Source organism: Elephas maximus, chromosome 20 (assembly GCF_024166365.1).
Source record: "Elephas maximus indicus isolate mEleMax1 chromosome 20, mEleMax1 primary haplotype, whole genome shotgun sequence".
Classification (NCBI taxonomy): Eukaryota; Metazoa; Chordata; class Mammalia; order Proboscidea; family Elephantidae; genus Elephas; species Elephas maximus.
This window is the reverse complement of record NC_064838.1, coordinates 46,242,560-46,260,066: the sequence shown is the minus strand read 5'-3', so window position 1 is coordinate 46,260,066 and position 17,507 is coordinate 46,242,560. Positions and strand designations below refer to the sequence as shown.

The 17,507-nt window shown below is 36.1% G+C and overlaps 1 protein-coding gene across 10 annotated transcripts in view; it reads left to right on the top strand.

The window, feature by feature from the left end:
• Window positions 1-17,507, top strand: part of ULK4 (unc-51 like kinase 4) — a 710,695-nt gene that overhangs the window by 187,004 nt on the left and 506,184 nt on the right. For all 10 annotated transcript variants that reach the window (XR_007514399.1, XM_049862196.1, XM_049862197.1 and 7 more), the window contains exon 21: window positions 5,479-5,661. Coding sequence is in view for 9 of the 10 variants with exons in the window: in XM_049862196.1 (XP_049718153.1) it covers window positions 5,479-5,661 (183 nt within the window). In the remaining variant the exon portion in view is untranslated. The remainder of the gene's footprint in view (window positions 1-5,478; window positions 5,662-17,507) is intronic.

Here is a 17,507-nt window from a genome sequence, read left to right as displayed (position 1 = left end):
TAGGGGCATATGGTTACACTGAGTCAGAACTGACTCGACAGCACTTAAAACAACAATAACATTTTATATCTTATTTGGAGTGAGCTGTCCAGATTTTTTGCCATTTTGTAATTGGGTTGTTTGTGTTTTTACTGGTGAGTTCTAAGAGTAGTTTGTATATTTTGGATACAAGTTCTTTATCAGATATGTGTTTTGTTAATATTTTCTCCCAGTGCGTGGCTATCTTGTCTTAAACTCTATTTTAATAAGTAAACATTCCAAAACAAAATAACTGAAGATCAGACTTCAGATGTGATTTTTTTTTATTCAGAAAGTACGAGTACTATGTGATTTATTTTATTCAGAAAGTACAAGTACTAATGTGCTCTCAAGCTCCACATCCTCTCAGGTGCTCTGAAACTTTCAATTGATACTCAGCGACTAATTAAAGGTTATATTCTCTGTGAGCTTTACAAAATGGAAGAGACATTCTAGTTGCCTTCATATCGTTCTGAGTACTACTTAGAAGTGTTCTAGACAAATCTTTTATCAACAAATTCCGCATAATAGTTGGATAGGGATTTTATGTCAGTAGAAAGCCAACTTTGCTGTGCCAGGTGCTCCAAGAATTGTTACAGTACTAATGAGACTGTTTTTCAGTATTAAAGGTACTGTTGGGAGAGCCCTTAATTTTCTTGAAAACATTATGATTGTAGTGTGATCTTTAGTGACTCTTTTAAAATGCTCCTATTTTTTAATCCTTGAATTAAAAAAATAATTCAACAGTTTTGATTTCATAAATGACCATTTTCTTGCAAATAAAATTTTAAAAACTTTTGCAGTTCCTTGACCAAAACCAGCTTTCTTTTTTAGTGAATTCTTTTTCATATTCTTATTTTCAGATACTAGCTGTTACTGTTTTCCCCTCACCTTATGCAATTTGGATTTTACTTCTGGAGAATAATCCTGCTTTCATATTTTCTAAGCCATGGTGTCTAGCTTATCCATCTGGAACTCCCTTAGAAGAAAGAGGAGAGACTGGAATATTCCTTGAAAGATGTTCAATGTATAGTTTGTTTTTGTGGAATTTAATTCTGTTATGGCTATCTCTATGTGAATACAAATCCCTCGTGTTTGTTTAAAATGGAGTCACGAATTATTAAGGCAAGACTTTTGTATGTGTCTTATATGTAGTTCCAGGAGATAAGAGACACTTTGTGTTTTTAGGGAAGAGTATAAACCAAACCAAAAACCAAACCCAGTGCCGTCGAGTCGATTCCAACTCATAGTGACCCTGTAGGACAGAGTAGAACTGCCCCATAGAGTTTCCAAGGAGCGCCTGGCAGATTCGAACTGCCGACCCTTTGGTTAGCAGCTGTAGCACTTAACCACTATGCCACCAGGGTTTCCTGGCAGCAGTATGTAGTTAGGGAAGCCCTTAATGAGATGGATTGGGACAATAACCACAATAGTGAACTCAAACATACCAATGATCATGAAGATGCCACAAGACTGGGCAACGTATCGTTCTGTATCATACGTTGCGTCAGAGCCGACTCCATGACAGTTAACAACAACATGTAGTTAATGCTTTGCAAATGTTCATTTTCTAGTTCATTTTGTTTACTCAGTAACTTCAGAAATGGTAGTAAATATATATTTATTGATTAATAAAGGAAATTTTCCTGTATGTTTATTTCTGTATAATTTTTGAAAATGTCAAGGGTAGTCACTTGCACTGGAATATAATTTTAAAAAGTTATTATAAAAGTAATATGCATTTATTTGAAAAATTTGAGCAGCACTTAGTTACCTAAACCTCATTGCCATCAAGTCAATTTCAACTCATAGTGACCCTGTAGGACAGAGTAGAACAGCCCCTAGGGTTTCCAAGGCTGTAAATATTTATGGGAGAGCAGACAGCCATATTTATCTTCCCCCGGAGGGCTGGTAGGTTCCAACTGATTACCTTTTAGCTCTCATCTGAGCACTTAAGCACTGTACCACCAAGGCTCCTCCTTAGTTGCCTGGTGCTGCTATAATACAAATATCACAAGTGAGTGGCTTTAAAGACCAGAAATTTAATTTCTCACAGTTCTGGAGGCAAAAAGTCCAAATCAGGGTCTTTGCTATGTCGATTCCTCCCTTGTCGGTAGGCATGGGCATTCTTTGGTTTGTTGGTGTTTCTTTGCTTGTAGACAGTCCTCACGTAGTCTCTCTTCTCCTGTCATTGTGTGCCTCTATCTATTCTGGTGTTTTTTTAATGCCAGTTTGGGATCTACTTTACACTGTTATGATCTCAACAGATTGATTACATTATCTTAGATTACATCGTGAAAGACTATTGTGTTACTTTACATCGTTGTTAGTTGCCATCAAGTTAATTCTGACTCATGACGGAATTGTACAGAGTAGAACTGCTGCATAGGTTTTTCAAGGCTGTGACCTTTTGGAAAAAGATTGCCGGGCCTGTCTCCTGAGGTGCCTCTGGATGAGTTTGATGAGCCAACCTCAGTGCTAGTAGTTGAGTGCTTAACTGTTTGTACCACCCAGGGAATCCTGTAGTGTAGGCGATACATGGTAATTACATGACATTACATTATGGAAGGTAATCTGCTCTACCCAAGGTGAACTGATCTAATCACAGGTAACTGTTTGTGACAACGAATGGAGTAGTATTTAGCCAGGCAGCTGGGGACCAAAGCCTACCAAACTGACATAAAATTAACCATCACAGACCATTAGAGGCAGAAGTCTCAGTGGTTTTAGCGTTGAGTGGTTTTAAAATACAGATGATTCCTATGTTAACCTATTGTAGACAATTGAGAACAAGATGTAGAGCTCCCCAATTTATTTTGTGAAGCTGATAGAAGATAGAACAAAAGAGGAAATGATAAGCCAATTTTATTAAGGAATATAGATACAGAAATTCTACATAAAATAAAAGCAATTGAATTCAGTAGAGTATCAAAATGATAAGTGCCATTTAAAGACTGCAGGGATGGTTCAACATCAGGAAATACATCAAAATAGGTCATATCAGTAACTTAAAGGCAGATAAACTATACAAATGTATCTATCCACATTTGAAAAGACGTTTGATAAAATTCAGCAATGATTGTTAATTAAAAAAATCATAGTTAAATATGAATAGAAATATTTAATCATGATAGAATCTTTCAGAAAACAGGGGAAACATCATACTAAATGATAAAATGCTGAAATCATAGCCAGTAAAATCAGAAACAAGACAAGGATGCTGACTATTGTTACCTATTCCCAAGTGTTGTGGGGAATATAACTAATAAAAAAATTTTTTTTTCTTTTTTTTTAATGTTAAAAAAAATAAAATGAAATTGTCAGTTCTCATATTGGAAAATACAAAATTATTTTCATTTGTAGATGACATAATTGTATTTAAAAAAAACCCAGAAAACAATAAACAAGAAAGGAACTAATGAGATTCAGTTATTAGAATTTTGTTTAAAATATTCATGTTTCTACATGAATTTGTTCTGTGTTTTTCTCCTATTGTACTATCTTTTTTTTTTAGCTGTAGTTGGGAAGGCTATGCTAGGTTCATAAAACTGAGCAATTTTTGTTTTTCTCCCTTTTCCAGGATAGTTTAAACCTTTCTTTTGTCATTGTGTTTTTTTAGGCTGACCAATACTGTTCCTGTTAAGAGACAGCACATTTTGTTATACTTTATTTCTGTTCTGAGTTTTTCTAAAAAAGAACACCTTTTGTCCAGTATTTTAGATTTGGGTTCTCTTGTAAGGTTTTCAGATGCAGTAATGGCCAGAGACTGGAGAATACCTGAACCCTGCCCTAAAGCACAGCCACCTTCTCCCTGTGGGTCCTCTCCCACAGGAATGATGATATATGGAAAATAACTTGTTCCACTTTATTGTTGTTTTGGTTCTTTCCTCTCAATTCCAATGCAGAATGCTCTCTTCAGCTGGACTGCAGCCTGGGGTGTAGGGTTAAGGTTTAATTGGCATCTCCTCTGACCTGTAGGTAGTTGTCAAAGCCAAAAGAGAAAAAAGAGTGATTGGGCTTGTCACAAAGAGTCAAGCCCTAAGTTAGCTTGCCATATGGACCACGTGAAGTACATGTTTAGACACACAGTTCCTCTGATAATAAATATACCCACTATATGTCGTAGGGCTGACCCAAGAAGATGGTCCCCTTTCACTTAGGGAGAGCTAAGGAGGAATGGAGAAAGAGGCTTTCCCTTCCTTCTCCTGATCATCCTGAGGAAAGGCCACCTGTCATTCACTTTGTTAGTATTTCTCAAAATTACTCTTTAATCTTTCCATTATCAATCAAGGTTATAAATCCATTGACAATTGAAACCAAGGACAGGGAGGCCATTTGACGTTTATTAAAATGAATGCTTTTGTAAAACTTTCTGGCTTATGTTTATTTCCCTTTTTGGAGTCTCCGATGTACACATGAGATAAAACCATCCCTCTCTTTTGCTTAAAAACTTTTAAAGGCTTCCTGTTGCTTACGTAATAAAATTTAGAGTTCCTAACTTGGTAGACCAGCTCTTTAACGCAATCCTACTTTTAAAAATGTATCATCAGGTTTTCCTTTTTTCCAACATCTGATGTATGTGCTGATTTTATCAGACAACTTGCCCTGCCTGGCACATGCTCTGCATCTTCATGTCTCCATGTGAGTAGTGTTCTGGTCCCTCAGGCTGGAATGATCTTTACTCACTTTTTCGCCTGTCTTATCTCCTACTTACCCATCAAAGCTCAGTGTCGTCCTCCTGATGTAGGTTTTGGTGAATTGCTTTTTCTCCTTTCCCAAGCGTAATTAATAGAGCCTACTTTTATTTTAACCTTTAATAAATTCTATTATCATTACTTATAAGTTTCATCTCTAATAGCCTGTGAGTAATTCAGGAACAGAAATAGGGTCTGACTGTCTGTTTGAATTTCAGCTTTGCAACTTACTAGCTATGTGACTGTAGGCAAGCTACTTAATTGTTCTGTGCCTCAGTTTTACTATCTATAAAATGGGGGGTAATCAAACCTTTCTTATGTATTGTCAGGGGGATTAAATGAGATCATCCACAGATATTCTCAGATAGTGCCCCTCATACAGTGAACACTCAATCAATGTTAGATATTAACTTTATGACTTTTTTTTAGCGCTTAGCTCAGTGTCTGCGCAAAGAAGGTGCTTAATAATGTTTTTAATTGCTTAAAGGGATGTATATCTAGATATACTTATGAATTGGTTAACTTATTAATTTGTGTAATTATTGTTGTAATGCTACCTAACGTTTTAAAACAACCTTAATTTTTATTGATAGTTGAATTATTGTTTTACTTTTAAATGTGCTGAAATTCTCCAACTTTTTTATGCCAAAATAAATAATAAAGGAGCAAGGTAAGCACCATCACCTTTTCACAGAAGCGTATGTTATCTTCTGGGAACATGGTTAATGCACTTGGGTTTGTCTGACAATGTCTTCTGTCTCTGCAGGCCTTGTGTAGAATCACTCGCCACTCTCCTACTGCCTTCCAGAACGTTATTGAGAAGGTGGGCTTGAACATAGTGTTAAATTCCCTGGCCTCTGCCATCTGCAAAGTTCAGCAGTACATGTTGACCTTATTCACTGCTATGTTGTCCTGTGGGATTCATCTTCAAAGACTTATCCAAGAAAAGGTTAGATTTTACCTTACCACTCTACTTTAAAAAAATTTGTTTTGTTTTTCTCCTACCATTTTAGTGACTCACCAACTAATGTCATCTCTAGAATTTATTTTTTGTCTCAAGGGGCCTTTTTGAACTTTGCCAAACCTCTGTACCACAGAGCATTCATCTGAAGACGTTGTAAGAATGTTTTAGAGATTAAGATAGAAATCCATTAAACAGCTTCTGTCTGCCTGTCCTCATTTTAATAATGAAAACTTAGAAATTGTATGCGTCTTTTCTATATGCTGGTATTATGTATCATCCAGCCCATCTTTCTTTTTTCACATATTTTTTCCTTCCTTAGGGAGGAGTCCCTTCATACCTTCTGCTTGTTCTGACCCATTTTTAGTCCTTTCTCTGTCCAGTGCTGTACCAATCCAGGTTACCTTTAGAGTCCCACTTCTCCTGCATTCAACTTAGTCACCTTCTAGTCTTTTATTTTGTGTACAGTAGAGTCTGTAGGTATTAAAGTTGTATTACAAAGCTGTGTAGCTATAAAAGGAGCCTCTATACCAGTCTTCCTCAAAGTGTTTTCTCTAGCCCCTTGCTAAAGACTGACCCCTAGGGCAGCAGTATTGGCATCACCTGGAAGTTTGTTAGAAATGCAGAATCTCAGGCCTTACCACAGACCTGCTGAGTCAGAACCTACATTTCAACAAGATCTCCAGGTGATTTGTTTGAATTCTAAAGTTTGAGAAGCCCTGCCCTTGAATATTAGGGTCCAGTGAGGTATGAAAACGTGGACCATGGTTAAATATAAGTTTGGGGAGCAGTGGATTAAAGTTAGAGGTATTTTCAGTTGCATAACTTCTCCCCATTTTTAATATGCTAATGTATATTGTGAATCTTCATGAGAAGAACGTAGCTTACAGCATTCTTTAAACTCATTGTACCAGTTACCCTTTATTTTTGAGGGGAGAGCACTTTTCACATTGGAATTTTGCAGAATATGGTCAAGGCAGTGCTCCTCAGGACTGCAGAATAATAATAATAAAAAAAAACTTAAATACAGTGTTTGCCATGGTTCTTCTGCATTAAATGCCACGCTTTAAATTTTGTTTTATAAAATAAAAGTTAAAATCTCAATAATCAATTTGAATAATTGCCAGGTGTGCATAGTAAGTTTGATCTGTGAAAGTCCACATAGGGGATAAGCCATGCTTTGCATTTAATTGACTAATTAATCTGATTTAGATTCTACTAAGAATTTTGAGTCTTAGAGCAAATGTATTTGGTTTCAACAATCTGTTTATCTGTTTTTTCGTATTAAATTTTCCACGTCATTAAATGTTACATCATTGCATTAGAAAAAGCACCACTTTTGAGTAATCTTGTTGTATGATGTTGAAGTAAGAGATACTGAGAACAGAGTTTGGTTTTTTCACCCTTAGCATGGGCCCGGCCCGGGTTTATTTTGCTTCAAATATAATGTTTCACAAAGAGAGTAAAAATAAGATGCATTAAGTAATATGACTTAGTAAATGTTTTATAAAATTTAACTAATATTCCATGAATCTTAAAGAAATGAATGAATGTATAATCTTTTGATTTTCATTAGTATTGGTACTTATAAGTAAATGTTGAGTGAGGCATTTTTGTCAGCTGTCTTTGCTCTAGTCATAGCCCATAATGACTATTGAATTGGTGCCTGAATCATTATTTATAATGTTTTTATACTAATAATTATGGATTCACTTGAAGTTGCAAAAATTGTACAGAGAAGGCTCATGTACACTTCACCAAGTTTCCTTCAGTGGTTACATCTTATAAAACTAGAATGTAATATCAAAATCAGGAAATGGACATTGGTATAAAGTATGTGCAGAGTTCTATGCTATTTTCTCATGTGTAGATTCATGAAACTACCACTACAATTAAGATACAGAACTGTCCTATCACCACAAAGATCTGTCTCGTGCGGTCCCTTTTTAATTCCCTCCTGCCATCTTTCCTAACTCCTGGCAGCCGCTAATCAGTTTTTCATTTATAATTTCATCATTATAAAAATGTTGTATGAATGAAATAATATAGTGTGACCTTTTAAGGTGGACTTTTTTTCACTCAGCGTAGTGCTCTGGAAATCCATTCAGTTTGCCAAGTGTAGCAATAGTGGGTGCATTTTTATTGCTGAGTGGTATCCATGCTATAGATGTACCACTGGTAGTTTAACCGTTCATCTACTGAGGAATATTAGGGTTTTTTTTTCCTTCCCAATTTGGAATATTACAAATCAGTAATAGTACTGTTCTATGCACTTTGCCAGTCTGTCTTTTAATTGGTTAATTTGGTCATTTGTATTTAATTATTGGTAATTTAGAGCTAAAGTTTGGAACTTTGTTTTTTAATTATTTTCTGTTTTTCATTTTTATCTCTTTCCTGCCTTCCTGTGAATTACCTGAACATTTTTTACAATTTCATTTTGCTTTTTCTATAGTGTTTTTGAGTATATCTCTTTGTATAATTTTTTTTAGTGATTGCTCTAGATAATTACATTATGCATGCATAACTTGTCACCGTCTATTGGTGTTAAACTTTTTCCAGTTTGAGTAAAAAGTAGAAACCCTTATCTCTCTTTAATAAAGTCTCATCTCTTTCCACCATTTATAACATAATTGTCTGAAATATTTCCTCTATGTACATTGGCAATTAAATTAAAAAATGTAGTTTTTGTTTCAGCCATCAAACACAATGCAGAAAACTCAAGAGGAGGAGGAAACTCTTTGTATTTGCTTATACTATTGCCGTTTTCATGGTTCTTTCTTCCTTCCCGATATTCCAGGTTTTTTTTTTTTTATCATTTCCTTTCTGTTTAATGACTTGCCATTCTTTTAGGGCTCAAAATCCTCTTAGTTTTTCTTTGTCTAAGAATGTCTTGATTTTTCCTTTGTTGATTGAAAGATGTTTTTGCTGGATATAGAATTCTGGCTTGACAGATTTTTTTTATTGAGCACTTGAAAACTGCTTCGCCATTTCTTTCTGGCCTCCAGGGTTTCAGATGAGAAACGTACTATTGTTTAAATTGTTTTTCACCTATAGATATGGTGTTATTTCTCTCTGGCAGCTTTTGAAATTTTTTGTCTTTAGTTTTCTGAAGTTTGACCATGATGTGTATTGACATAGTTTTCTCTGTGTTTCTCCTGTTGACAATTTACGCAGCTTCCTTAAATCTGTATACTTATGTCTTTTTCCAAATTTGGGGAACTTTTCAGTAATTTCTTGGAATACTTCTCTGCTCTACCATTTTCCGCCTCTCATTTTGAGGCCCTGATGACTCCAATGCTGGATTTCTTGTTGTAGTTCCAGAAGTCCCTTAAGCTCTTTTATTATTATTATTTTAAGTTTAATTTATTTCTGTTTTTCAGATTTGGTAACTTCTGTTGTTCTGTCTTCAAGCTCATTGATTCTTCTGCCTTTTCCATACTCCTGTTGAGTTCATCTACTGAGCTGTTAAGTTTGGTTTTTGTAATTTCCGGTTCTAAGGTTTTTAGTTGGTTCTACTTTATATATTCAGTTTCTTTGTTGAGGCTTTTTGAACATTGGAACATTTTTATGATGGCTCTCTTAAAATTATTTTTTGATAAATCCAATGCCTGTGTCATTCTGGTGCTGGTGTCTATTGATTATCTTTTTTCATTCAAATTGAGATTTTCCTTTTTTTTGTTATGATGGGTGATATTTATTTGTATCTTGGACATTTTAGATATTTTGTTGTGAGACACTAGATTTTATTCAAATATACTGTTTTAGTAGGCCTCCTCTGATACCAAACTGGTGGAGGAAGAAAGACTCTGTCTTGCGGGGTTCCCCACATGACCACCGTTTATACTCCATAGAGTGGAAGAGCGCCTTATTACTGCTGGGCAGGGGTGGGAGTTCAGGATTTCTACTAGCACTTCTCTAATACCACCTGGCTGAGAGGGAGAGGGGCTCCTTGTACTGCCTCCAGTGATACCGTAACAGGGTAGAAGTAACTTGTTACGGTAGAATGTGGTGAAGGTTCAGGCTTTCCACTCTGCTTTCTTTGATACCACCTCAGCAGGAAAAAAGAGGGGCACCTTATTGCTTCTGTGTGTGGTGGAGGTCCAGGCTCTCCATTAAGTCTTTACTGACATTGGTGGGGGTGGGGGCTTGTTATTGCTGAGGTGGGATTAAAGTTTCATCCTCCTACTTGGTCTTTTTTGATACCATCCTGGCCAAAGGCAGGATTGGAAACACTGTCACGGCTTCCTGAGGATAGAAGTCTGTGCTCCACACTTTTCTCTTTGCTGTTGTGGTGGAGCTGCTGTTTTTCCATGGTGTTTGGTTGGAGTAGAGTGGTGTTATGGATTGAATTATATCCCCCCAAAATATGTTGAAATCCTAACCCCCGTACCTATAAATATGATCCTGTGGGGAAAAAGAGGTTTTCTTTTGTTATGTTAATGAGGTCTAATATTTGTTTTATTATTAATGTCCAGGTTTTTAGCTGTACTTAATGGTAGGAGTAGCAAAAAATGTGTCTTCTCTCTTTTATGCTGTAATTATTTTAAATGTATCTTTGACAGCTCAATTATATGTAACTCCTTGCTTCATAGGGGTTCCAAGGAGTGGATTTGAACTGCTGACCTTTTGGTTAGCGGCTGTAACTCTTAATCACTGCACCCCCAGGGCTCCCAATAATATGTAGTGAATTTATACCTGAAATTCAAAGTTCTATTTTTTATTAATTAAAAAAAAATTACCACACAGTGAACCTTTACAATGGGCCAGACATTTAGTGATTTGCAACCCTGGGATGTTCACAGATTGAAAATTAGTGTGTTAAGTAGTTTTGTGAAGTTCATGGAGTATATAAGTACTAGAATGAAGGATCTGAGACTACCTGATTCCAAAATCCATGTGGTTTTCTTAACTTTTATATGAAAAAGAAAAAAACTACTGTACTCCTGGAACTTATAAAACAGCTGGGGATAGGCAAGCAGTGCTGTTGCTTAATTATCCTTAATATTTTAGAACATTTATTTTCTAAAGTCTTCTAGCATTAAACTTAGAAAATTGGTGCTCAGTTTGGGACATTGCTCTTTTGTTTACATTGCAGGTCTTAATTGGGCCACTGCTCTGTACCAAGCCCTGGCAATATAGTTGTAGTTAAGAGCCAACTTGGTCTTTCATATCACTGAATTTATATCCTATTTAGGAGGGACAGAAAATAAACAAGGGAGTAAACAAAATAATTTCAGATAGTGTTAGTGCTCTGAAGAACATAAAACAGGTAATGTGATAGAGAGTGTCTGTTAGGGATAGTGTGCAAATAAAAGGGCCAATTGTAATATTTTTGGTTTGTAACTATGTTGTATCCTACACGATACTAAATGAGAAGTGTATAAAACATAAATATGTTATTGTGCACATAATGTGTAAAGATATAATTTATGATAACAACATAAAGGAGGGGATGAGTGGTATGGGAATAGAATTTTTATGTGGTACTGAAATTAAGTTGGTATTCATTTTAACTAGCTTGTTATAAATGTAAGCTGTTAAATATAATCCCAATGGTAGCCACAACAAAAGGAAAAGGTAAAGAAATAAAAAAGGTTCACTACAAAAAAATCAACTAAACACAAATGATGGCAGTATTGGAAGAAACGAGGGACAAAAAAAAGAGTAAGACACATGAAAAGTAAATAGCAAAATGGCAGAAGTAAATCCTTATCTGTAGCTACCTTAAATGTAAATGAGTAAACTCTCCAATCAAAAGGCAGAGAGTGCAAAATGGATTAAAAAAATCTATTACATGCTGTCTACAAGAGACACATCTTAGACACAAAGACACATATAAATTGAAATTGAAAGAAATGCAAAAATATTGCTGGTAGTAACCAAAAGAGAGCTGGGGCAAATATATTAATATTAGACATAATAGACTTTAAGTCAAAATTTGTTGGAAGAGACAAAGAAGGGTACTATGTAATAATGAAAAGATCAGTTCAGTAAGAAGATACAATTATACTTCCATCTATTAGAGCCCCAAAATATATAAAGCAAACACTGACAATTGAAGGGAGTAATAGATCTACAATAATAGTTGGAGATTTCAATATACTACTTTTGATAATGAACAGAACATTTAGAAAGGAGATGAATAAGAAATAGAGGATCTGTACAACACTCTAACCAACTGGACCTAACAGATAAATATAGAATACTCCACCCAACAATATCATAATATACATTCTTCTGCAGTGTACATGGATCATTCGCCAGGACAGAGCATATGCTAGGTCACAAAACAAGTCTGAATAAATTTTAAGATTGAAATTATACAAAGTGTCTTCCCTGACCACAGTGGAATAAAATTAGAAATTAACAACAGAAGAAATACTGGAAAACTATACAAATATGAAGAAGAAATCAAGATAAAAACCAGAAAAGAGTTAAATGAAAATGAGAGCACAACATACCAAAAAGTATGGGATGCAATGAAGGCAGCGCTCAGAAATTTATAGCTGTAAATGCCTACATTAAGAAGAAAGATCTCAAATCAGTAACCTAACTTTACAGCTTGAAGAGCTAAAAAAGAAGAGCAAACCAAGCCCAAAACTACCAGTAGGAAAGAAATAACAAAGATCAGAGGAGAAATAAATGAAACAAAGGACAGAGAAACAGAGTCTGCAAAAACAGACGTTGGATTTTGTAAACATCAATAAAACTGACAAGTCTTAAGTGAGGAAAAAAAAAAAAAAAGTGAGACTGACCAAAAAAAAAAAAAAAAGATGCAAACATCTAAAATGAAAGTGAGGACATTACATCCAATCCTCCAGAAATGAAAAGGATCATAAGACAATACTATGAACGATTATGTGCTAACAAGTTAGGTAACATATGTGAAATCGACAAATGGCTAGAAATGTAAACTGTCTACATTGACTTAAGAAAAAATAGAAGATCTCACTAGACCCATAACAAGTGAAGATATTGAACCAGTCATCAAAAATCTCTCAGCAAAGAAAAGTCCTGTACTGGATAGTTTTCACAAGAGAATTTGACCCAAAATTTACAGAGGTGATACCAGTCCTCCTTACAATGGTTAAAAAAAAGAATAAAGAAGAGGAGGGTACACTACCTCTCTACCAAGGCCAGGGAAAGATACCATGAGAAAATAATACTGCTGATCTATATAACTTAATGAATATAGATGCAAAAATTCTCAACTAAAACTGAGCAGACTAAATCCAACTCTATGCTAAAAGAATTATATACCCTGACCAAGTGGGAATTATTCCAGGAATGCAAGGATGGTTCGACATCAGAAAATCACTCAATGCAATACATATACATTAATACGTATATATTAATACACGTTTTATCAGAATGAAGGAAAAAAACCGCATCATCTCAGTTGGTGTAAAGGCATTGGACAAAACTCAATACCCTTTCACGATAAAAACACTCAACAAACTCAGACTAGAAAGGAAATTTCTCAACCTGTTAAAAGGCATTTATGAAAAACTGACTGCTAACATACTAAATGAAGAAAGACTGAGAGCTTTCCTCGTACAGTTAGGAACAAAACAAGGATGCTCATTCTTACCACTGCTCTTCAACATGGTACTGAGAGTTCTACCCAGAGCATTTAGGGGGGGAAAATATATGATAATAAATAATGATAATTAAAGAAATAAAAAGCGGGGGACCTCATACCACCAAGAAAGCAGCACTGAGAGCAGAGTGTGTCCTTTGGACCTGGGGTCATTGTGCCCGAGCAGCTCCTCGACTAGGGGAGGATTGATGACAAGGAATTTTCCTCCTGAGCCAACAGAGAGAAAGCCTTCCTCTGGAGCTGACACCCTGAGTTTAGACTTTTAGCCTACTTTACTGTGAGGAAATAAATTTCTTTGTTAAAGCTACCTACTTGTGGTATTTCTGTTATAGCAGCACTAGATGACTAAGACAGAATTTGGTACCAAGAGAGTGGGGTGCTGCTGTAACAGATACCTAAAATGCAGAAGTGGTTTTGAAACTGTGAATGGATAGTGGCAGCAGCAGAGGACCAGCACAACAGAGAGCCTGCATTGGCAGAGAAGTGGCAGCAGGAAAGAACTGGAAGCAGCAGAACCAGGAGACCAGCACCATATGGTACTGGAGCCAACCCACGGACTGAGAGAGCTGAGTGCCTGTGTGCAGAAGGCTTCCTGGTGGAGTGGGGTGCCTCCAGGCAATTATTGGTGGAGCTACTGAGCTTTGGAACACTTGCCCCAGCAGGGCAGTTGTAGGCATGAGGCCCGAGAGCCAAGAGGCCAAGAAACCGGGAAACAGAAGCTGAAGAGACAAGAAACACAAGAAGCTGAGCTGCCTTAGTCTCAAAAGGTATGGCCAGGACCTCTGGAGTTTTGAAGGGTGGAGCCATGGCCTCTGGTGTTTCTAAAGATAGAGTTGCCACTCAGATGGACGAGGAGAATGGTGTGCCTAAAGACAAGGGAGCAGAGTTGCTATCCTAGAGGGCCTGGGAGGCGAAGCGGAAGCCCAGGGCCGAAGGGCCTCCGCTCAGAATCCGGAGAGTATGGCCAATACCTAGAGTCTGGAGGGCAGGGTCATTGTGTAAATTTCTCAGAGAATAGAGGATTGTTTTCAAAGCTTTGAGGACTAATGTAATGTGTTCTGCCGACTTGTTTGGTGCCTGTTATCCTTTCTTTTCCTGCAGTTTCTCCTATTTGTAAAGAAAATGTCTAGCTTGTGCCTGTTCTGCCATCATACCTTTGGAAGCAGATACCGTGTATTCTAGATTTCTCAGCTGAAGAGGAATTTTTGGATTTTGGCTTGGAGTTAAGACTTTTGCTATGATATGATGGGGTGAATATGTTTTGCATGTTGCAAGGATGTGATTTTTGGGGGGCCAAAGGGTGAGATGTCATGGATTGAATTATGTCCCCCCAAAAATGTGTATATCAACTTGGTTAGGCCATGATTCCTACCATTGTGTGATTGTCCTCCATTTTGTGATTGTAATTTTATGTTAAGAGGATTAGGGTGGGATTGTAATACCACCCTTACTCAGGTCACCTCCCTGATCCAATGTAAAGGGAGCTTCCCTGAGGTGTGGCCTGAACCACCTTTGATGTCTTAAGAGATAAAAGGAAAGAGAAGCAAGCAGAGAGTTAGGGACTTCATACCACCAAGAATGCAGCACTGAGAGTAGAGCGTGTCCTTTGGACCTGGGGTCCCTGAGCCTGAGAAGCTCCTTGACCAGGGGATGATTGATGACAAGGAATCTTCCTCCAGAGCCAACAGAGAGAAAACCGTCCCCTGGAGCTGACACCCTGAATTTGGACTTTTAGCCTTCTTTACTGTGAAAAAATAAATTTCTCTTTGTTAAAGCCTAAATAAATAAATAAAAGGCATTCAAATAAGAAAGGATGAACTAAAACTCTATTCATAGAAGACATGATCCTATACCTAGAAAATTGGAAATAATCCATAAAAATAAATCTTCAGAGCTAATAAATCAGCAAAATTACAGGGTTCAGTGTCACCAGAAAAATCAGTTGGGTTTCTATACACCAGCAATGAATAATCTGAAAAGGAAATCAAGAAAAAAAATTTCATTGTAATAGTATCCTAAAAAAAAAAAAAAAAAAAAACAAAACCTAGAAAGAAATTTAGCTAGGAAGGTGACTGGCTATAAAGTGTTGCTGAAAGAAATTAAGACCTAAATAAATGGAAAGCATCCATGGGTTGGTTATTACAAGTGTTTTCAATGGGCAGAGCTGGGAAATTCTTTTTAAAAAAATACATCAACTATTCATCCTGGCATTCCCAATTCCAGTATTTCACCTAATTTATAATTTTTTTCTCTTAAGCAGAAAGTCACGGTTCTGAATGGCAATAACATAAATCCTTATTTGTCTTATAATATTTGTATTATTATATAATAGCTTCAGAATAATAACACCAATATTATGACCAACATCATTTCTGAATACAATTTATGATTTTTTTTTTTTGCAGTTCTTTTTGTACTTAGGGTATTTCCAACTAGAGATGTACAGTCAAAAATAATGTGCTTTATAAAGTCTCATCAAATAATTCTTTGTGTTGTTAAGTCACCAACTTTGATATGTCATTTTCCTTTTGATTCTGGGGGAATTGCTTTTTTAAATTTTGATTTGATTTGTTTTAGAATAATATAAATCACTTACATAGTTTGAAAGTCAATTTACAAAAGATCAATTCAGAGAAATTTGGTTTCCATCTCTGTCCATGTTACCCTGTTCCATTTCCCCGCGTTGATGTAAACATTTTTATTAGTGTACCTGTTTTAATCTTCCATTAAAAACAAAGTAAGGAAATATATATGCTTCTCTCTCTGACTCTCCTTATTTCTCTCTCTCTGTCCCTCTGTATTTGTCTCTCTGTATCACTCTCTGGCTCTCTGCATATCTCTCTCAGTACTGCATAATAGGGATATGCCACGTTTTATTCAACTAGTCTCCTATTGACAGATGTTTGGGTATAAGATTTCTTTTTTTTTTTTTTTACATTGTAAATAACATGTGAAAAGGAAAACTTGAAGAAAAAAATTTTAAAGAAAATTCAAATGACAAAATTTTGACCTTTAGGGAAGTTTTCTTAATAATTGTTGTTGTTGTTAGGTGATTTTGACTCATAATGACCCCATGTGACAGAGTAGAACTGCACCATAGGGTTTTTTTGGCTGTAATATTTATGGAAACAGATCGCCAAGTCTTTTTCCTGTGAAGCTGCTAGGTGGGTTTGAACTGCCAGCCTTTCAGTCAGCAGCCAAGTATATAACCGTTTGGGTCACCAGAGCTGCTGCTTATCAATTAGTTACCAACATATAAAATATATTCTACAAATATAGAGGGAGAAAAAGGTAAAATGAGCAGAGGATGCGAAGAGTTACTTCATGGAAAAAGAAATAGAATGGTTAATACATCCCAGAAAAGATGCTCAAACTGAATACAAACGTATTCATTAATACGATAAAAGTTAAAATGAGTTACTGTTTCATATATTGTAGACTGGCAGAAATGTAAGTCTGACAGTAAGAATTCTTGGCAAAGATGGGGACCAGTCACTTTGGATAACAATTTCATAATGTCTAGAAAAGATGAAGACACCCATGCCAAGCAAAAAAAATGTGTAGTAGGAATAGACCCTTGTATGTGTGCATATAGAAATATGTAGAAAATCATTTATCATAGCTTTGTTTGTAATAACTCAAGATGGCAAACATTACAAAGGTCAAGTAACCAGAAGGATTGGATAATTGCAGTATGAAACAAGGACTGATGATCTGCTTCTGAAAGACCACAGCCTTGAAAACCCTATGGAGCAGTTCTCTGTACAAATGAGGTTGTCAGCGAGTCAGAATCAACTCAAAGGCAACTAACAACGACAACATATCCATATCGTGGAATAGTACACAACAAAAATTGAAGTTGTCAGGGATTTCAAGCTGCTCGGATCAACAATCAGTGCCCATGGAAGCAGCAGTCAAGAAATCAAGTTGTATTGAGCAAATCTGCTGCAAATGACCTCTTTACACTTTCAAAAAGTGAAGCTGTAACTTTGATAACGAAGGTACACCTGACAATGGTCTTTTAAATCTCCTTATATGCATGCAGAAGCTGGACAATGAAAAACGAAGACAGAAGAAGATGTGGTAAAGAATGTCGAATATACTACGGACTGCCAGAAGAATGAATAAATCAGTCTTAGAAGAAATACACCCAGAATGCTTTTTAGAATTGAGGATGGTGAGACTTCAGCTTGCTTATGTTGGACATGTCATCAGGAAAGAACTTCATTAGAAA